A 22,632-nucleotide genomic window follows, 5' to 3' on the forward strand; every position below is an offset into this window, starting at 1 on the left:
GATCAATCCACTTCTGACATTCATGTGCCTAATCATAAAAGTTAATGTTAACTTCCCAATTTGCTACATTCTATAATTTAACTCTGTACTCTTTCTAAATTTGATGGAATTTCCTAATTTTACCAAAGAACTTCCTAAACATAGTAATCAGGTAGTGTTTTCAGTGTGATATGAACTACATCATCATCTTAAATGACAAAGAGAAGAGTCGGCTCCCTTTATTCATACTCTCATTCTTAGGGATCTTCATTCAAGCATGAATGTAAGACAATACACAGAGACTACCTTTGAAATGTAGGTAAGTTTAATGGCGCCAACACGTGATGATCCAGAAGGTAGGTTCTATAAACAAATTATTAACATATAATTAATATCCAACATTACAAATTTATTTAACATAAAATATCCTATACACACTAAAAAAAAGTTAAGAAATCAGATGTTTAGATGTCACACTTTACAAGTTAACTTTTCAGTTCAAGTATTTACTAGGTTTGAAATCAAGTGGACAACAAGGATAACAACAATGAACTCTTTCTGTTCCACCACAACACATTCTGTTATAGCTAAAGGCTGTCTTGTTATCATTATATCTAAACTTTTTTCATGAGCTTAACAAACCATAAACAAGATCAGATTTTGTTTCAGAAAGCAATGGGGAAAAAATATTTAGACATAAAACAAACAGAAAGGTAAGAAATTTCAAAAAAGTACATATACTACTTTGTTTTATTAAAATTATTAAATCACATATATGGCTTTAAAAAGACTGGATTTTCCCCCATTTAAATTATGTTAGTATTTATTACACCATTACTAATCTACATTGATACCATTTTTCAAGAAAATTATTGACACTTTTAAAACAGGGAATGTATATATTGGCACATTCATTAAAAATGTAATTATTCTTCCCTTCCAAGTTTGGGATATGGTATGTGTCTTAAAAGAAGGAGAATCATTTCTGCCTGAGGCTATCAGAAAAGACTCAGTGGAAGAATGAAAAGCATTGAAGCTAGACTTTATAAAGAAAAAGTTCGAAACACAAAGAACAGGACAGCGAATATTCCAGGCAGAGAAACAGATGAGTTTCACCAAGTGGATGAGGATGTTCTGTACTGAAAAGGGAAAGAGACTGTGCTGGGCTGTAAAACGGAGTCACACAGGGTTGAAGTAGGAAACAGTGGTTTAGGAACTTAAACTAACAACCTAATTATAGAGGACCTAAATAAGAAACAAAGTAGCAAGGAATTTATACTGTTAAGACTTGGAGGGAATTCCCTAGCCATGCAGTGTTTAGGTCTCAGTCCTTTCAGTGTGGTAGCTGGGTATCAATCCCTGGTCAGGGAACTAGGATCCTGCAAGCAGCCAAAAAAAAAAAAATTATATATATACACACACACACATACATACACCATTAAAGAAGGCTTCTAAGCAGTTCTGTAATGAAAACTGTGCTTTAATTAAAATGTACTGGACTATAATAATCAAGGAAGATGGAGATGGGAAAACCAGACAGAAGAATCTGCAAAAAAGTAATAAACATAAAGACTGATAGATGATTTTAAAAGTAAAAGTAAAACAATCCTGATTTTGAAAGTTTCCTCCACTATAGATTAAGGATCAATTTTTAACTTCCTTTATAATAATGTACATTAAAGAAAAAAATCTATGGGTTTATTCTCATGAATGATTAGGAGGTACCTGTCTCAAACCTCTGTAAGCTTAGTGGAAACAGTTAATGATATGGAAGCCTAGACATTTAAAAGATGGGATTCTCAAACACAAACTGATTATTGTTTACAGGGGCATGTCTTTTCAAAACTCACTTCTATGCAAAGTAAAACTGCATTATGTTTTGCTTTAAACTCCAGACTATATATTGATACAAGCTTCTAAATTTATATCATAAATATGTACATAAAATTATAACTTTTAATGTGTATCTTTAAATGGTTGTCCTTATACAAAATGTTTTATGTTTAAAGAGTTTTTTCTTTTCAATTTGGATAAGGAAATGAAATGTTAAAATGTCTTCAAGCTCTTCTAACCACTATCAAACAGTTTTTTTCCCCAAATACTGCTATTCCACAATTTGAAATCATTATTTTTCAAGTCCTCCATAATTCTATCATTTGAACTAGGTGAATACAGCTCTAATCCCATGGGTGAGAAAAAGAAATGAGCAACTATGTCCTGACTGCATGACATAAAGGGTCATAAATTAGTGACACGTTAAGTACCTGGCAGATAAAGGATATTCAAAATATCTAGTTTCTACAAAGTGGTATGATTGCTGCCAATTTCAATCAGGAAAGAAATGGGTTTCAAATCTGTTATTTGACAATGAACAAGAAATAATAAACTAGTATGACATTTAAGATAAAAAGAGAAACAAACTATTCTTATGAGTTCCTCTACTCATTTTGCGAAAATCCTCTTTCAGGTTTTTTCAAATTCACTTTCTAATAAAGCTACTTAATTAACTCTCCACCATTTCTCACACCATCAACAAAACACAGAAAGCCCCAAACTGATTCCCTAGTAATACTCTAGAACGGATTTTTAAACCAATGGTTAATGTAAAGAAAGCAGTGATCAGAGGAAGAATGGCTCCCTAAGTACAGGCTATTAAATCAGTAGAACAGTGTGCAACCAGGTTGAATCATATGAAATCGCCATTTTTTTTTTAGTAGATCAAAATGGTAGTAAAATGGCAATTTCACGTGGTTCAACCACAATAATGTTAGCAAGACATTTTACTAAAGTTTTCATAAAGAGATATGTCTTAATACATTTTAAAGTGACACTTTAAAGCTGGTATTGAAGGCTAATACACTGAATGATAGAACACAGATTGTAAAAGATTCTTATCAGTTGGAATGAAGAGATAAAATTATTAAGAACAAACTGAATAAAAAGACAAATTTAAAATTCTGCACTCCATTCAAAAAAACTAATGGGCTAATTAATTACACCACAGAAATCTGGCTTTAAAAAAAGAGTTAATGTGAAAAAGATCTAGCTAAGTACACACTTTAACATATACCCTCCCTGCTACAGCCAAAGCCAACTGTTTTCCAGGTACGCCACAGGGTTCCTTACTTTGATTTCCTGCCCCACACTACTGGGTGAGCACTGAATACCCACTTCTCCACATCCTGGCCAAAATCATACTCTTTCTTCCAGGTCAATTCCAAATGTTACTACCACTTCTGGGAGGACCTTCACTCCCTCTGCTAGCTACAATCACAGCTTTCCTCTGAAATCCAAGTTTATTGTTCCTTTGGTGTAATATACATATTCTATTTTGTTCTTTTCCTTTAGTTCTGTTTAAGTGGGAAGTACTGACAAAAGGAGAAATTCTAAGGAGAAGAACCTATTATATAAAGACAGAGAAACAATCAAGCAGTTGTAAATAACATTCAGGAGAAACTGTACAAGAGTCAACCAGATCTTATGAAAGAGACAAATCAAGGGAAGCTCATAGGTAGAACTGAGCAATGGCTTGTGTGGGAAGGAAAATCAGAAACTGGAATCTAGTAAACGGTAATCAGAGGGAGTCAAGAGGGGCCAAGTTACTCCCCACCTTGGAAACATGGAGTGGGATTGTGCTACAGATTAAGAGATGGGCAATAAAAAGGAGAACTGGATTCATGTTTTTAAAAAAAAGGGAAAAAAGGGTAAACATGAACTTCTGATTTCTGCTGACTGGTTCCTTCTCCCAATGACTCTGATCAAGTAAATAAAGGTATTAATCATGTAGCTGCACAGACAGGTTACTGTCACCCAAGGAAGTTGGTCATACTCAGAGATAAGAGAGTAAAACAGGGTATCGATAAGTTCAATAAGGACAAGGGTAGAGAAGACACAGTTCCTAGCAAAAAAAAGCCTCATACAAGGTCAGCAATCAAATAATGTAAACTGAATTAAAATACAAATAATCCTCCAAAATTTGAAAGGCTGCATGTGGATATAGGACCAAATGCATAGAGATTCAGAGGGTAAAGTAGATCAATAAATAGAAGATACAAAGAACTAGATTTTGGCATGCAAAACAATAATTAAAGCTGTCTCAAATATAATAAATACCTTTTAGTAATGTGTAGTTCAAACAACATAGTGAACATCAGGGATAAATGGGTCTCTTGCATTAAGGAGGAGACTGAATTAATACTAAGGATTAAGATCCCTTACAACTCAAAAAAATTAGTTTGAAGTTTATAATTTCTTTTAATTATCAGCAGAAGTTGTCAGTAATATCTGGTATAGTAAATGATAAATGGATAAACTTCAAACCCAAGATATATGACATTATATTTTCTAAAATAATGGCTGATGATCAACTTCCAGTTACACTGTGTGAGCTTGTGTACATTGTAAACCCCTAGAGGCCCTGATTATCATCTTATTACCTTTCATATAAGAGAATTTTTTAAAAAACCTATCACTATCAGGCTCCAATTCACCATCTCTCCTTGGTCTGTCCCCAGCAGAAGAGACGATGAGGGGATGTTTGCTTCCGGACTGGACTTGCTTTTCACAAAGTCCTGCTGGGATTACTCAGAACCCTGTGGCCTTCAAGGGTACTACTGACTTACTACTTCTTCAGTTATCAAGTATTTATCTTATTCTCTTTTTTCTTTGATTTTTTTTACTGAAGTGTAGTTGATCTACAATGCTGTGTTAATTTCTGCTGCATATATATATACATACACACACACACACACACGTGCACAAAATGAACATATTTTCTGCATAAATGAAGAAAATGAAAGAAAATGAATTCATTTTTATATTCTTTTCCATTATGGTTTATCTGAAAGTATTAAATATAGTTCCCCACAACTCAAATTCTATATGAACAAATATAAATGTATTAGCAATATGCATTTTGCCTAATCTAAAATCAATATTGAAGAGAAAAGAACACCACACTCGTTGTTAGGGGCTCTGGTTCCTTCTCTGTGAAACAGAACAGAACCTCCTACCAGTCCCTGCTCTCCTCAACTTTTCATTCCTCACCTGTAGAGGTCATCCCCTAGACCAGATCAGCTTAGAAGTTTGCTAGGGACTCGTCTCTTGCTTTGCACTTACTTCCTTGCAATATACATCTCAATTTGAATTAAGAGTTTCACGGGTAAAGAAAATTTAAAACTTCTCAACAGATGATCTCCAGGCCAAGGCCTCTCAAAGATGATAAAAATGGTATTCTAATTTTTAATAGATGACATCTGCCCCCAATAATTTGCAAGGTAACAACAACAACAACAACAACAAAAAAAAAACAAATTCACAAATGGCTGTCACTCAAATCTGACACTAAAAAATGAAAGGACTACACAAGTGCAAGAGTGTCAACTTGGTTAAGCAGCTTATTTACCAGAAGACAGTCCTCTCGCCTGGAAAATCCCATGGGCGGAGGAGCCTGGTGGGCTGCAGTCCATGGGGCTGCGAAGAGTCGGACATGACTAAGCGACTTCACTTTCACTTTTCACTTTCATGTATTGGAGAAGGAAATGGCAACCCACTCCAGGGTTCTTGCCTGGAGAATCCCAGGGACGGGGAAGCCTGCTAGGCTGCCGTCTATGGGGTTGCACAGAGTCGGACATGACTGAAGCGACTTAGCAGAGCAGCAGCAGTCTCTATCTTAGAGACAGTATCTTAAATCTAAATAATCCAAAAACTTTCTACCAGAGTTAGAGTTGTTTCTCCCAAGGAAGGAAAAACAAACACATGCCTAAATTTTTATCAAATAAACTGAGCTTCATCTTCTGAACTTTATCACAGTAGGATTTGGGGGTACACAGGGCAAGGAGAATAGTAGAAATAAGTAGTCAGTAGAAATAAATTTAAATATATGTTGTTTAGGAGACAAATCCTAACACCTGAATAGTATATCAAATACTTTAATAATTAATAATTAAAATTCATATGCTTTTGAAGAGGGAACCTTTTGGATTTTACAAACCTGTGGATTATCCATGTACCATACAAAACTATCTTCTCTGGTATCCAGTATGAAGTACCTCGAAGAAACTTCCCACTGTTTTCATTTTCTTCAATGTCTAGAAAACCACAAATGCGATTCTGACGATCCACATAAGGCATTTCTGAGCTTGAACATTACACTGTAAAAAAAAAAATTAGCAGTAAGTACTTCTCAGTGGACTTCAAGCACAAAATATGCTATGGTACAATTTATTCAACAAAGAGCCTACTTTCCAACATTAGTTGGGAGCTGATTAATGTGAATACATAAAAGCAAGGGCAAAAATCACCTGCAATTAAGTTTACTGTGAGTGGTTACTATATGCAACTGTACACTGATGGGGACAAAGGAGAACTATTCATCTCAGCTGAATAATTTACTTACTTTTTTCCCCAAGAGTAGGCACCATCATCCCCTCTTCATGTTAACAGATAAGAAATTTAACACTGAGTAGGGGAAGTGACTTTCCAAAATTAGTGAACTAGTAGGTAATGAAACAAAACATGAACCAAGATTCTTGGACTCTAGAGCTTGTATCTTAACCTTCCCATCTAAAACCCTTAGAATTATTAAACCAAAACGAATCAAAATAAAGTAAGCTAACATGATAAAAAGAGAGATAAGCAGGTATTCTATGCTTAGTCACTCAGTCATGTCTGACTTTTTGAAATACCATGGACTGCAGCCCACCAGGCTCCTTTGTCCACGGGGATTCTCTAGGCAAGAATACTGGAGTGGGTTGCCATGCCCTCCTCAAGGAGTCCTTCTCAACCCAGGGATCAAATACAGATCTGCAGCATTGCAGGTGGATTCTTTACTGTCTGAGTCACCAGTGAAGCAGGTATTATGTGCCTCCTAACAGAAGACACAAACATCAGCAATGAAGTGCATATAACAACAACAACAAAAACGTTTTATCGCAATCTGATCAAGTCTCTAGATTTCCATAAGGTCAACTCATAATTCATAGGAAATAAAGAACACAGAGGAACATATCAAACTGCAAAAGTGGGAAACATTAGGACCAAAAGTCCATTTTCTTCAGCAAATAAATTATTAAAGGAAAAAGAAGAGAGAAGTTACAGATGAAAAGAAACTTCAGAGGTATATCATATTTTGATTCTGAAGGACTGAAATTTTTGCTGTGTTGATTAAAGTTAAAAATCATGACTTGGGTAAAAGGCAGTGTTTCCATCCATTTTTCTCTAGAACTATAGATATGTGATTCCCTCCTGATGTGATGCAAATCTCTAGATTGTTCTTACTCTGGTCCTTCTAGAGCCAGTGTCAACATCTTGTGACAGATTGAATTATTTACGTAACTAGTTCTTCATTAAACTCATGGCGAAAATTCAGTTAGAATATGCCCTGATACACTGCCTATCTAAATCACTTAACTGTATGCAGCTAGAGAAATGGTGACACACACCAAAATGTTTAAAAAAAAACTATCCATTAAGTTTGTATACATGTGTTATCATAAATCTGACACTTGGAGATAATTTTTTCATAAACTTACCCAAAGTTTTTAAAAACTTCTAAAATGTAACCAAAACTTGAAAAATCAATACACTATACTAACACATATTAACAGGTAAAAACTATCAACTTGTGTGGTATACTGCTATGAAGAAAGACACAGGCCAAAGGAACAGAATTAAGAGACCAGAGACAAACCCATACATTTGTGGCTGATTTTCAACGAGGGTGTCAATACCATTCAATGGGAAAGAAAAGCCTCTTTAACAAACAGTGCTGGGACAACTGGCTATTCATATGAAACTGTTATATTTTTTACTCTCTGTCATGTCAAACTCTTTGTAACTCCTCCTCTGTCTCCAGACAAGAATACTGGAGTGCGTTGCTATGCCCTCCTCCAGGGAATCTTCCCAACCCAGGGATTGAAACCAGGTCTCCTGCATTGAAGGCAGATTCTTTACCACCTGAGCCACCAGGGAAGCCCTATTCATATGCTTTAGAATTAAACTGGACCCTTATCTTATAGAGCTTCCCTAAGAGCTCAGTTGGTAAAGAATCTGCCTGCAGATGGGGGTCACAAGTCCACCTATGGCTGATTCATGTCAATGTATGGCAAAAACCACCACAATATTGTAAAGTAATTCAGTTCAGTTCAGTTCAGTTGCTCAGTCATGTCCAACTCTTTGTGACCCCATGAATTGCAGCACGCCAGGCCTCCATGTCCATCACCAACTCCCGGAGTTCACTCAAACTCATGTCCACCGAGTCAGTGATGCCATCCAGCCATCTCATCCTCTGTCGTCCCCTTCTCCTCCTGCCCCCAATCCCTCCCAGCATCAGAGTCTCTTCCAATGAGTCAACTCTTCGCATAAGGTGGCCAAAGTATTGGAGTTTCAGCTTCAGCATCATTCCTTCCAAAGAAATTCCAGGGCTGATCTCCTTCAGAATGGACTGGTTGGATCTCCTTGCAGTCCAAGGGACTCTCAAGAGTCTTCTCCAACACCACAGTTCAAAAGCATCAGTTCTCCGGCGCTCAGCCTTCTTCACAGTCCAACTCTCACATCCATACATGACCACAGGAAAAACCACAGCCTTGACTAGACGGACCTTTGTTGGCAAAGTAATGTTGGCAAAGCTTTTGAATATGCTATCTAGGTTGGTCATAACTTTCTTTCCAAGGAGTAAGCGTCTTTTAATTTCATGGCTGCAGTCACCATCTGCAGTGATTTTGGAGCCCCAAAAAATAAAGTCTGACACTGTTTCCACTGTTTCCCCATCTATTTCCCATGAAGTGATAGGACCAGATGCCATGATCTTTGTTTTCTGAATGTTGAGCTTTAAGCCAACTTTTTCACTCTCCACTTTCACTTTCATCAAGAGGTTTTTTAAAGTAATTAGCCTCCAATTAAAATAAATTAATTAAAAAAGAAAAAAGAATCTGCCTGCAATGCAGGAGACCCCAGATTGATTCCTGGGTTGGGAAGATCTGCAAGAGAAGGGATAGGCTACCTACTCCAGTATTCTTGGGCTTCCCTTGTGGCTCAGCTGGTAAAGAATCCGCCTGCAATGAGGAAGACCTGGGTTTGATCCCTGGGTTGGGAAGATCCCCTGGAGAAGGGAAAGGTTACCCACTTCAGTATTCTGGCCTGGAGAATTCCATGAACTGTATAGTCCATGGGGTCACAGAGAGTCGGACATGACTGAGCAACTTTCACTTTCACATCTTACTCAAAATGAATTAATCATTCATTTTCAGTTGAATTAGATGAATTGTTGAATTAGATGAATTGAATAAGATGAATTAATTGTCTTACTCAAAATGAATGAAAATAACTCAAAATGAATTAATCAAAATATAACAGCTAAAACTATAAAACTTTAGGAAAACAAAAGAAAATCCGTGACCTTGGCTTTGGCAATGAATTCTTATATATGACACTGAAAGCACTAGCAACAAAAGAAAAAATAAGACAAATTGGACTTCACAAAAATTAAAAAATTTTTTGCATCAAAGGACATCAGGAAAATGAAACAAAACTGTATATAGAATGGGAGGAAACTTTTGAAGTCACAGTCTAATATCCAGAATATACAAAAAAAAAAAAAAAACAACCTCTTAAACTCAACAACAAAAGTACAAATCCAGTTTAAAAATGGACAAAGGACTTAAAAAGACATTTCTCTCAAAGAAGAGAAGCAAATGGCCAACCAGAACACAAGAAGATGCTCGATATTATTTGTCACTAGGGAAACGTAAATCAAAAGCACAATGAGCCACCACTTCACACCCACTAGAATGAATATAATTAAGAGAGGAAAATAATAAGTATCGGCAAGGAAGGAGAGAAATTAGAACCCTCCTACATTGCTGGTGGGAATGTAAATGGCACAACAGCTGCATAAAACAGTTTAGTGATTCCTCAAAAGTTAAACACAGAATTACCATGTGACTCAGCATCTGCACTCCCAGGTATATATCCAAAAGAATTAAAACACTTATACATGAACTTATGCTTATACTCAACTTATACTCAAACACTTATACATGAACGTTGACAGCAATACTAACCACAAGAGCCAAAAAGTGTGAACAACCCATGTCCATCAACATGTATAATACATACAATGGAACATTATCCAGATACAGAAAGGAATGAGCTATCAATACTTTCAGTCAAATTCCAAGATATTTTATAAACACTGATGAGGTGATTCTATTCTGTAAGTTGAAATGCAAAGATCTAGAAAAGCTAAATCTATTTTCAAAGAACAGACTTATACTACTTGATTTCAAGACTAACCATAGAGCTACAGCAATGAAGATAGTGTAGGATTGGTGAAAAGATAACGATAAATACAGGGAACAGAATAGCATGCAGAAACAGACTCATATATACACCGTCAACAGATTTTCAACAGATGTCAATGCCATTCCAAACATCTTTAATAAATGATGTTGGAACAATTAGTGAGTCATGTCAAAAAAAAATTAACCTGAAATGGATTGGAAACCTAATATACAATTAAAATTCTAATACATTTATATATACACATATATAAAATATATACCGATATATATTTTATGAATATATGGGATTCCCAGGTGGCTCAGTGGTAAGGAATCCACCTGTCAATGCAGGAGATTCAGGAGATGTGGGTTGGATCCCTGAGTTGGGCAGATCCCCTGGAGGAGGAAACGGCAACCCACTCCAGTATCCTTGCCAGGAAAATCCCAAGGACAGGAGGGCTACAGTCTGTGGGGTCACACAGACTCGGACTCGACTGAGAGTGCACACACATACATGAATATATACATATATGAATCAAAGTCTTCATGACCTTAGGGTTAGATAAAGATTTCTTAGGTAAGACACGAAGAGCCTAAACCATAGACATGGTTAATATAATGGACTTAATAAAAATTAAAAACTGCTCTTTGAAAGACACCAGTTAAGAAGTCAAATGATGAGCTGCAGAACATGAGAAAATATTCAGTACACATGTATCTATCACATAACACATATCCAAAAATAGGCAAGGAACTATTACAATAAGACAAACAAAAAAACTGGAAAATAGGCAAAAAAAATCTGAACAGACAAGTCAACAAAGAAGATATAATGGTTTTTTAAAAATAATAAAAAGAAAAAAGACATACAAATAATAAATAAGCATATAAAGATGCTCATCATCATTAGTCAAGAAGATGCTACAAATAAAACCTGTGAGATACCACTGCACACCTACTAAAATGGCTACAACAAAAACAAAGAAAATCCTGGCAATACCTAATGCTGTCAAGAATGTGAAGCAAATGAACACGTTCTCTCATATTACTGAAAGGAATGCAAAATGGCAAAGCAACTTGGGAAGACACTTTGGCAGTTTCTTAGAAAGTTATACTACCCTTAACAATACAACCCAGCAATCCCACTCCTAGGTATTTATCCAAGTGAATTGCAATCTTACCTTTACACAAAGTGAAGTGAAAGTGAAAGTCACTCAGTCATGTCCAACTCTTTTGAGATCCCAAGGACTATATAGTTCACGGGATTCTCCAGGCCAGAATACTGGAGTGGGTAGCCTTTTCCTTCTCCAGGGGATCTTCCCAACCCAGGGATGGAACCCAGATCTCCTGCATTTCAGGCAGATTCTTTACCAGCTGAGCCACAGGGAAGCCCATGTATATGCAAATGTTTAAAACGACATTATTCATAATTGGCAAAAAGCAGAAACAATCCAAATGTTCTTTAACTGGTAAATGAAGAAACTGTGTTACATCCAATACAGTGGAATACTACCTAGCAAAATAAAGGAACAAAGTAGAGATATATACAACGTGTGTAAATGCCAGATGCATTTTGCTAAGTGAGAGAAGTCAGACCAAAAGGCTACAGGGATAGAGAACAGATCAGTGAGAGTGGCTGACTTCAAAGGGTAATTTATGGAGTGACGAAACTGTTCTGATCATGATTGTGATAAGATACACAACCATACATTTATCAAAAATAGTAGGCTCACATACCACACAGAGTGAGCTATACTGCATATGAAGGAAAAAAAAAAAAAGAAACCTACAGTGATATAAAGCAGACAACAGTTGCTAGGGCTTGTCATAGGCCTGACTACAAAAGAACACTAGAGAAAAAATTTTTTGGCAACACAGATGTTGCACATCTAGACTGTGGTACAGCTTAAACAATTACATGCATCCATCAAAACTTATAGAACTGTACACTAAAAGGAGTAAAATTTACTGTATGTAAAATTATACCTCAATAATGGTGATATGTTTTTGAAACATACACACTCACCTAGAATGGCTAAAATTAAAACAGACTGACACCACCAAATATTGTCAAAGGTGTGGTGCATCCAGAATTTATGTACTGCTGATGAGAATGTAAAATGGTACAAGCACTGTGGGAAAAGTTCTGGCAATAAAACCAAACATACACCTAACCCAGCCATTCTATTCCTAAGTGTTACTCAAGAGAAATGAAAGTATATTCATGCAAAGAGTAATTCATAAATATTCATAGCCGCTTGATTCATAATAGCTCCAAACCAGAAACAACACAAATGTCAGTATTCACAAAAGGTGAATAGATTTTGAAAATATAGTATATTTATAGTATGGAATAGCACTCTACAATATAAAGGAACTCGTAATGCATGCAACAAAATGGTCAAAACTCATCAATTGTTAACTTTAAAAGTTTAGTGTATGTGATTTAACTCCAAAAATTTTTTTAAATCCAGAACAAAAAATTCACTGATAAATGTGACTACAAATAATTTTTTAAAAAATATTTTGTGTGCCAAGTCCTGATAGTAAGTCAAAACCAGTAAAAAATACTTGCACCTTACATGACAAAAGGCTAGTCTCCCTAAAATTTAGCTTGCAAAAAATGTCAAGGGAAATATATCAAAACTTCAATAGAAAAATCAATTAAGACATGAACACATATTCCACAAGAAAAAACATAAAAATGACCCTTAAATATATGAAGAGATGCTCAACTTCACTCATATAACAAAATCCCAAAATAACATACAGAGATATAGCCATTGCTACTGACATCACAAAAAAAGGCAACAGACTTCATGTGCCTCCTTGTGGAATTTATACCATCTATCATTTATGGGGGGAAAAAAGTGTAAAAAATACCCGAATCAAGATCTAACTACCAATTTATAGGAAACAGAGAAGACAGAGAAAAGAACATGTTCAACTATATCAGAGATTCAAATAGAAAAAATTCAAACTCTTGAAGTTTCTCAGGACAAACAACATGGTTTCTTCAGAAATAAATTAGAAAGGAGCAGCGGCAAAGAAACTGGAGGAAGAACCTATAGATTAAAAGACCTGAAAAGATGTAATCACAACATGTGGACCTTATTTAAATCTTGTTAATAACAACAACACTGGCTTATCTAAGGAAACTGGATATTTGAATACTGCCTCAAGATATTAAGGAAATAGCTAATTTTTTTTTTCCAGTGCAATGACATTGTGGTTATATTACTAAGAAAATGGATCCTTATAATCTAGAGATATTTATTTACACAAAGTGTTACCTGAATAATCTGGAAGGAGGGATGGATGAAGGAGGGATGGCCCAGGTTGAAATCTGTTGGGGCTCAATGCTGGGTACTGTTGTTATACTATTCTGTCTACTTCTGTGGATATCACAGCTCTTCATTACAAAAAGAAAAGTTCCCCCCAAAATCTATACTGCACAGAGATACCATTTCTCATCTATGAGACTGGCAAAAATTCAAAAGTTTGACAATATGCTATAACAGTAAGGCTGTGAGAAAATAGGAACTCTCTTAAATTGCTGGTGGGAATGCAGAATGGTACAGCCCTGCCGAGGTGAATTTGACATCATTTAACAAAATCAAATGTGCATTTCTCCTATGACTGACAATCCTACTTGCTATTGTAATTCTCAAACTCTTTTATTTGAATGATAGTATTTCATGTACTTCAACAATAGGACAATGCAAACATATTGATGCTATGATTATATTTAAAATAAAACAATTTTTATTTGTTATTAGGAATCTGGATTTTCAGAGTAAAAGAAAAATATACAAATGCAACACAAAAGGAAAAATTCGACACAATGCATCTGAATTAGTATGATGGAAAGCTATGACAAACCTCAGTTCAGTTCAGTTCAGTCCCTCAGTCATGTCCAACTCTTTGCGACCCCATGGACTGCAGCACATCAGGCCTCCCTGTCCATCACCAACTCTCAGAGTTTACTCAAACTCATGTCCGTTGAGTCAGTGATGCCATTCAACCATCTCATCCTCTGTCGTCCCCTTCTCCTCCCGCCTTCAATCTTTCCCAGCATCAGGGTCTTTTCAAATAAGTCAGTTCTTCACATGAGGTGGCCAAAGTATTGGACTTTCAGCTTCAGCATCAGTCCTTCCAACAAATATTCAGGACTGATTTCCTTTAGGATGGACTGGTTGGATCTCCTTGCAGTCCAAGGGACCCTCAAGAGTCTTCTCCAATACCACAGTTCAAAATCATCAATTCTTCAGCGCTTCAGCTTTCTTTATGGTCCAACTCTCACATCCATATATGACTACTGGAAAAACCATAGCTTTGGCCAGACAGACCTCTGTTGGCAAAGTAATGTCTCTGCTTTTGAATATGCTATCTAGGTTGGTCATAAATTTTCTTTCAAGGAGCAAGTGTCTTGTAATTTCATGGCTGCAGTCACCATCTGCAGTGATTTTGGAGCCCCAAAAAATAAAGTCTGACACTGTTTTTACTCTTTCCCCATCTATTTGCCATGAAGTGATGGGACCATCACTTCACGAAGATGCCATCATCTTCGTTTTCTGAATGCTGAGCTTTAAGCCAGCTTTTTCACTCTCCTCTTTCACTTTTATCAAGAGGCTCTTCAGTTCTTCTTCACTTTCTGCCATAAGGGTGGTGTCATCTACATATCTGAGGTTATTGATATTTCTACCAGCAATCTTGATTCCAGCTTGTGCTTCATCCAGCCAGGCATTTCACATGATGTACTCTGCATGTAAGTTAAATAAGCAGGGTGACAATATACAGCCTTGACGTACTCTTTACCTATTTGGAACTAGTCTGTTGTTCCATGTCCAGTTCTAACTGTTGCTTCCTCACCTGTATACAGGTTTCTCAATAGGCAGGTCAGGTGGTCTGGTATTCCCATCTCTTTCAGAATTTTTCAGTTTTTAGTGATCCACACAGTCAAAGGCTTTGGCATAGTCAATAAAGCAGAAATAGATGTTTTTCTGGAACTTTCTTGCTTTTTTGATGATCCAGCAGATGTTGGTAATTTGACCTCTGGTTCCTCTGCCTTTTCTAAATCCAGCTTGAACATCTGGAAGTTCACAGTTCACGTACTATTGAAACTTGGCTTGGAGAATTTTGAGCATTACTTTACTCTTGAGAAGCCTATATGCAGGTCAGGAAGCAACGGTTAGAACTGGACATGGAACAGCAGACTGCTTTCTAATAGGGAAAGGAGTACGTCAAGGCTGTATACTGTCATCCTGCTTATTTAACTTATATGCAGAGTACATCATGAGAAACACTGGACTGGAAGAAGCACAAGCTGGAATCAAGATTGCCGGGAGAAATATCAATAACCTCAGATATGCAGATGACACCACCCTTATGGCAGAAAGTGAAGAGGAACTCAAAAGCCTCTTGATGAAAGTGAAAGAGGACAGTGAAAAAAGTTGGCTTAAAACTCAACATTCAGAAAACGAAGATCATGGCATCTGGTTCCATCATTTCATGGGAAATAGATGGGGAAACAGTGGAAATAGTGTCAGACTTTATTTTTGGGGGCTCCAAAATCGCTGCAGATTGTGACTGCAGCCATGAAATTAAAAGACGCTTACTCCCTGGAAGCAAAGTTATGACCAACCTAGATAGCATATTCAAAAGCAGAGACATTACTTTGCCAACAAAGGTCCGTCTAGTGAAGGCTATGGTTTTTCCAGTGGTCATGTATGGATGTGAGAGTTGGACTGTGAAGAAAGCTGAGCACCGAAGAATTGATGCTTTTGAACTGTGGTGTTGGAGAAGACTCTTGAGAGTCCCTCGGACTGTAAGGAGATCCAACCAGTTCATCCTAAAGGAGATCAGTCCTGGGTGTTCTTTGGAAGGAATGATGCTAAAGCTGAAACTCCAATACTCTGGCCACCTCATTCGAAGAGTTGACTCATTGGAAAAGACTCTGATGCTGGGAGGGATTGGGGGCAGGAGGAGAAGGGGACAACAGAGGATGAGATGGCTGGATGGCATCACTGACTCGATGGACACGAGTTTGAGTAAACTCTGGGAGTTGGTGATGGACAGGGAGGCCTGGCATGCTGTGATTCATGGGTTCGCAAAGAGTCAGACATGACTGAGCGACTGAACTGAACTGAACTTACTAGTGTGTGAGATGAGTGCAATTGTGCAGTAGTTTGAGCATTCTTTGGCACTGCCTTTCTTTGGGATTGGAATGAAAACTGACCTTTTCCAGTCCTGTGGCCACTGCTGAGTTTTCCAAATTTGCTGGCATATTAGGTGCAGCACTTTCACAGCATCATCTTTTAGGATTTGAAATAGCTCAACTGGAATTCCATCACCTCCACTAGCTTTGTTCTTAGTGACGCTTCCTAAGGCCCACTTGACTTCACATTCCAGGATGTCTGGCTCTAGGTGAGTGATCACACCATCGTGATGATCTGGGTTGTGAAGATCTCTTTTGTATAGCTCTTCTATGTAGTCTTGCCACCTCTTCTTCGTATCTTCTGCTTCTGTTAGGTCCATACCATTTCTGTCCTTTATTGTGCCCATCTTTGCATGAAATGTTCCCTTGGTATCTCTAATTTTCTTGAAGAGATCTCTATTCTTTCCCATTCTATTGTTTTCCTCTATTTCTTTGCACTGATCACTGAGGAAGGCTTTCTTATCTCTCCTCACTAGTCTTTGGAACTCTGCATTCAAATGGGTGTATCTTTCCTTTTCTCCTTTGCTTTTGCTTCTCTTCTTTTCACAGCTATTTGTAAGGCCTCCTCAGACAGCCATTTTGCCTTTTTGCATTTCTTTTTCTTGGGGCAGTCTTGATACCTGTCTCCTGTACAATGTCATGAACCTCCATCCATCATTCTTCAGCACTCTATCAGATCTAGACCCTTGAATCTATTTGTCACTTCCACTGTATAATTGTAAGGGATTTGATTTAGGTCATATCTGAAGGGTCTAGTGGTTTTCCCTATTTTCTTCAATTTAAGTCTGAATTTGCCCATAAGGAGTTCATGATCTGAGCCACAGTCAGCTCCCGGTCTTGTTTTTGCTGACTATATATAGCTTCTCCATATTTGGCTGCAAAGAATATAATCAATCTGATTTTGGTATTGACCCCCTGGTGATGTCCATGTGTAGAGTCTTCTCTGTTGTTGGAAGACTGTTGTTGGAAGTCTTCTCTGTTGTTGCTATGACCAGTGCATCCTCTTCGCAAAACTCTATTAGTCTTTGTCCTGCTTCATTCTGTATTTCAAGGCCAAATTTGCCTATTACTCCAGGTGTTATCTTGACTTCCTACTTTTGCATTTCGGTCCCCTATAATGAAAAGGACACCTTTTGGGGGGTGTTAGTTCTAGAAGGTCTTGGAGGTCTTCATAGAACTGTTCAACTTCAGCTTCTTCAGCGTTACTGGTCAGGGCATAGACTTGGATTACCGTAATATTGAACGGTTTGCCTTGGAAATGAACAGAGATCATTCTGTCGTTTTTGACATTGCATCCAAATACTACATTTTGGACTCTTTTGTTGACCATGATGGCTACTCCATTTCTTCTAAGGGATTCTTGCCCACAGTAGTAGATTAGATATAATGGTCACGTGAGTTAAATTCACCCATTCTAGTCCATTTTAGTTTGCTGATTCCTAAAATGATTCCCGCCCATCAGAACAAGACCCAGTTTCCCCCTCAGTCATTCTCTCCCATCAGGAAGCTTCCATAAGCCTCTTATCCTTCTCCATCAGAGGGCAGACAGACTGAAAACCACAATCATAGAATACTAACCAATCTGATCATATGGACCACAGCCTTGTCTAACTCAGTGATTAACTATGAGCCATGCTGTGTAGGGCCACCCAAGACAGACGAGTCATGGTGCAGAGTTCTGATAAAACGTGATCCACTGAAGATGGGAATGGCAAACCACTTCAGTATTCTTGCCTTGAGAAGCCCATGAACAGCATGAAAAGGCAAAAAGATAGGACACTGAAAAATGAACTCCCCAGGTCGGTAGGTGCCCATTATGCTACTGGAGATCAGTGGAGAAATAACCCCAGAAAGAATGAAGAGACAGAGCCAAAGCAAAAACAACACCCAGTTATGGATGTGACTGGTGACAGAAGCAAAGTCCGATGCTGTAAAGAGCAATATTGTGTAGGAACCTGGAATGTTAGGTTCATGGATCAAGGCAAATTGGAAGTGGTCAAAGAGGAGACGCCAAGAGTGAACATTGACATTTTAGGAATCAGCAAACTAAAATGGACTGGCGTGACAAACCCAGACAGCATATTAAAAAGCAGAAACATCACTTTGCTGAGAAAGGTCTGTATAGTCAAAGCTATGGTTTTCCCAGTAGTCATATATGGACGTGAGAGTTGGACCATAAAGAAAGCGGACCACTGAAGAACTGATGATTTTGAACTGTGGTATTGGAGAAGACTTTTGAGAGTCCCTTGGACTGCAAGGAGATCCAACCAGTCCATCCTAAAGGAAATCAACTCTGAATATTCACCAGAAGGACTAACGCTGAACCTGAAGCTCCAATACTTTGGCCACCTGATGCAAAGAGCTGACTCAGTGTAAAAGATGCCGATGCTGGGGAAGATTGAAGACAAAAGGAGAAGGAGGTGGCAGAGGATGAGATGGTTGGAATGCATTACTGACCCCATGGACATGAATTTGAGCAAACTTCGGGAGATAGTGGAGACATCTCACACTTAACAAACTGGGTGCAGATATACCCCCTTGGCAATCTGTTCCCCTCTGTCCTTCCCATCTCAGTAAACAGTCATTCACTTCTTCCAGCTGTTCAGGCAAAATCTGGAGTCACACTGGATCAAGACCTCTCTCGTTCCATGTCCAATCCATAAGCAAATCCTATTTGCTCCATCTTCTAAATACATCCAGAATCCCACCACTTCTCACCAGATGCATTGCTGCCATTGTGGCCCAAGCTACCATTACCTCTCAGCTGGATTACTCCAAGGGCTCCCCTCCCACTTCACTCCATTCTCCATAAAGCTGTCAGTGATCTCATTAAAACACATAGTCAAGTGTTTATTCAATATCTGCAATTAAACATTCATTTCATTTAATCCTTATAACAACAATTTTACAGATGAGAAAACCAAAGAATAGAAGATTTTTTGTTTAACTTTTTATTTTGTATTGGGGTATAGCTGACTAACAATATGACAGTTTCAGGTGATCAGCAAAGGATCTCAGCCATGCATATAGATGTATTCATTCTCCCCCAAACTCAAACAGATTGCTAAGTAACACTGAGCAGAGTTCCATGAGTCTCTTAGTTCCATTGAACCCGGGTCCCCTACAGTGGAAGTGTGGAGTCCTAACCACTGGACCTCCAGGGAATTCCTTTCTCTAAGATCTCTTTCAAAGCACAGAAGGTTTTAAAAATAACTTGTCCAAGGTCACATGATTAAGAAGTAGCAGAGCCAGGATCCAAACCAGGGGAATCTGGCTCTAAAGCCCATGCTCTTCAATACTGTATAATGTCACTCTGCTCAAAAAAACTCTGCAACTTCAGCTGCTTATTAGAATTACCTGATGCCTAAACTAGGGCATCCAGACCAACTAAATCAGAAACTCTGGAGATGGGATCTAAGCATCGATACATTTTTATAGCTTCCCCAATAATTCCCATGTTCGGCCAGGGTTAAGAATCATTGTTTTAACTCAATCCCATCACATTCAAAGTAAAAACCAAAGCTCTTACAAAGATACATAGGCTTCACCTACCCCACTCAACCTGTCCCAAACGCCCTTGATTAGCTACACATCTGGCCACTGGATGCCTGCTACACTAGACAAGCTCCCCACTCAAAGCCTTTTCACTCAAATATCACTCTCTTAGTGAAGCCTTCTTGACATCCTATTGAAAACTGAAAATGCTCCAAATTGTCCTGCCCCTTCCCATCTCCCTTCTCTGCTTCATTCCTCTTCTTAGTATTTAATGCTAACAAACAATATCATTTACTTATTTATCTATTTCTTGTCTGTTTCCCGACACTGGAAAGTAGGCTTCATGACAGCAACATTTTTTTTTTCCTATTTACTATTGTTTCTCCAGTGCTTAAAACAGTGGCTGGAATATGGAAGGGACTAAGTAACAATTTGCTGAATGAAATATTAAGGAATCCATAATTACTGCATTAAATATTAACATTTAAGTTTCCAGACAGAAAGCTCCTTTTTCCTCATCTGATGAGAAATTGTTTAGATTTAACTGATTTGCTTAGATGATGAAACAGATAAAATTGTATTAAAACAAAGTCTATCCTTCAGATTTACTTGTGCTCTTAGGAGTAGTTAGAGCATACAAACACTCATAAATTGACACACACAGTTAAAAACACTTCATCAGTCAGGAACCATGAAGTGAGTAAAAAATAAAAATAAAACAAAAATTAGAAAGAAAGAAAGAAAAGAAAAATTAAATTCTGCATAGTGAGACTTCATGAGGCCCACAGGACTTCAGTACTATTTGCTGATTAGAAGTTGAGTGGAAGTACTCTTGTCCCAAAACTGTTGACAAACACAAAGCCAAAGATATACAGAGATCAAGGATCAAACATTCGTGAAGTCTGGCACCAACACCCGCGCCCCCTCCCCCCCACACACACAACCCAGGGCTGTGGTACCCTAACTGATGCCTTACCATCATTCCACTCCATACAATCAGTTGACAGAAGACAGGGGAAAAAATGAAAAGTATTTCAGTGTTCAGGAAGAACACAGGGAATTGAAGATGCTGTCTACCCACAAACTGCAGAAGGGGGCCCCAAGAGAATCATTCACCAAGATCAGAAGTGCCCACGAGGAGAAGAGAGCGTCACCCCATTCTCCAGTTAGATGTCGGCTTATGAGGGAGACTGAGTGACTGTCCCGGGGCCTACATGAGCAGGGGGACAAGGAGAATTGTTGAGAAATGGCAGGCAGTGCACAGAAAGGGAGCAGACTTAAGCAGCCTGAATGCTGACATCTGACATCAAGAGGAAATAAGCTTCCAGTGAGTTAAGTGAAAATTACAGAAGGTAGCTGGACTTGAGCTGTCTTTCTGTTATCAAAAAATCTGGATGGCAGAGCGAAACCCACCTCATCCCCAAACACTCATACGGTCAGCAGGCAGACTGAGAGGACAGGAACAAGGAGGACGGAGTGTAGGTTAGTAAAGGTCTACCCACAGCAAATGTCATACCCAAGGACTGTGCAGTGGGGAGTTTCCCTGCAAGATCTCACCAAAATTTCCAGTTTGGAAGCCTACCAGTCAACATTAACAGCCTGCCATTGTTAATCAAGAAAGAACTTTATTAAGATGGTGAGAAATAGTTGCCTTTTCCCATTTTTCTTCTAACTAGTCCCTGTCCAAATAGACCGACAAAGAGGGAAAAGAGGTATCCAGGGAGCATGTAACAACCCCTCCCCACTGCAAGTGCTTCGGGGATGATGTGGCCAGATACTGGGGTAAAGAAGAGGGGCTTTCATAGACTGAAGGTCTAAACTGAAATAGTTTAGACTGGAGCTTTTAAAAGCTGTAAATGATAGAAAAACTACCACTTGCCCATGGAGTCATGAGGTAGCAAGAGGGAAGATCCAACAAAGCATGGTTGAAAGCAGTCGATGCTGAAAAATATAATCGTCTTAAGTCTGGTTCTCACCAAGCTCAGACTGCTCAATGACCTGAGGACACATGGAATAGCATCACTGCCCTCAACTAATGAGAGCAACACCTGATGTGGAAATTCCCAAGGGGGATTTACTGTACCCGGTAAGACGCTACATTAGAAGTCCTCTGAGAGTGCTTCCAATTCTAAGCGTCTGTGACTCTCCTTTCTTCAAAAAGAGGTTAAACTTCTTGAATCCAGAATCCAGATTTCAATAGTTAAACTATTAAAGGCGAGGTTGTCCAACAGAGTAAAACAGCAACTTTTTGAACAATAAAACTCTCAGATTGATAAGTCTGATAAGAGTTTCATGAAGGAAAAAATATTTGACTTCAATATTTTTAAAACTCTCATGACTTAAATAGATTTAAGTGTTAAAAAAATCCTAAATGACTTTGATTTTCTTTTATATTCAACAGAAATTCCAGTTCAAAGAATGTTTACAATATAAAATCCTCAAAATACCATCTTCCTGAATCAAAGCAACTCAGCTAATCAAAGGCTTACCAAAATAAACAGCAAACACATGTTTGCTTAAATATCTTCTAGGAATTACAAACTCACATGTTCTTTATCATACAGCAGCTACTAGGAAAAGAAATCACTCAGAGTTCAAATGGTTTGATGTCACTCATTAAGCACAACAAAGTCCTATGGCTACAGCAAATACCAACAATTT

At 38.0% G+C, this 22,632-nt stretch overlaps 1 protein-coding gene across 1 annotated transcript in view; it reads right to left on the reverse strand.

The window, feature by feature from the left end:
* Positions 1–6,111, reverse strand: part of PLEKHA1 (pleckstrin homology domain containing A1) — a 36,430-nt gene extending 30,319 nt beyond the window's left edge. The window contains 3 exon segments of the mRNA XM_005890156.3: positions 286–342; positions 5,972–6,033; positions 6,036–6,111. Of these exon segments, the coding sequence (XP_005890218.2) occupies positions 286–342; positions 5,972–6,033; positions 6,036–6,111 (195 nt within the window).
* Between the last annotated feature and the right edge of the window lie 16,521 nt (positions 6,112–22,632).

This window comes from Bos mutus, chromosome 26, assembly GCF_027580195.1.
Source record: "Bos mutus isolate GX-2022 chromosome 26, NWIPB_WYAK_1.1, whole genome shotgun sequence".
NCBI lineage: Eukaryota > Metazoa > Chordata > Mammalia > Artiodactyla > Bovidae > Bos > Bos mutus.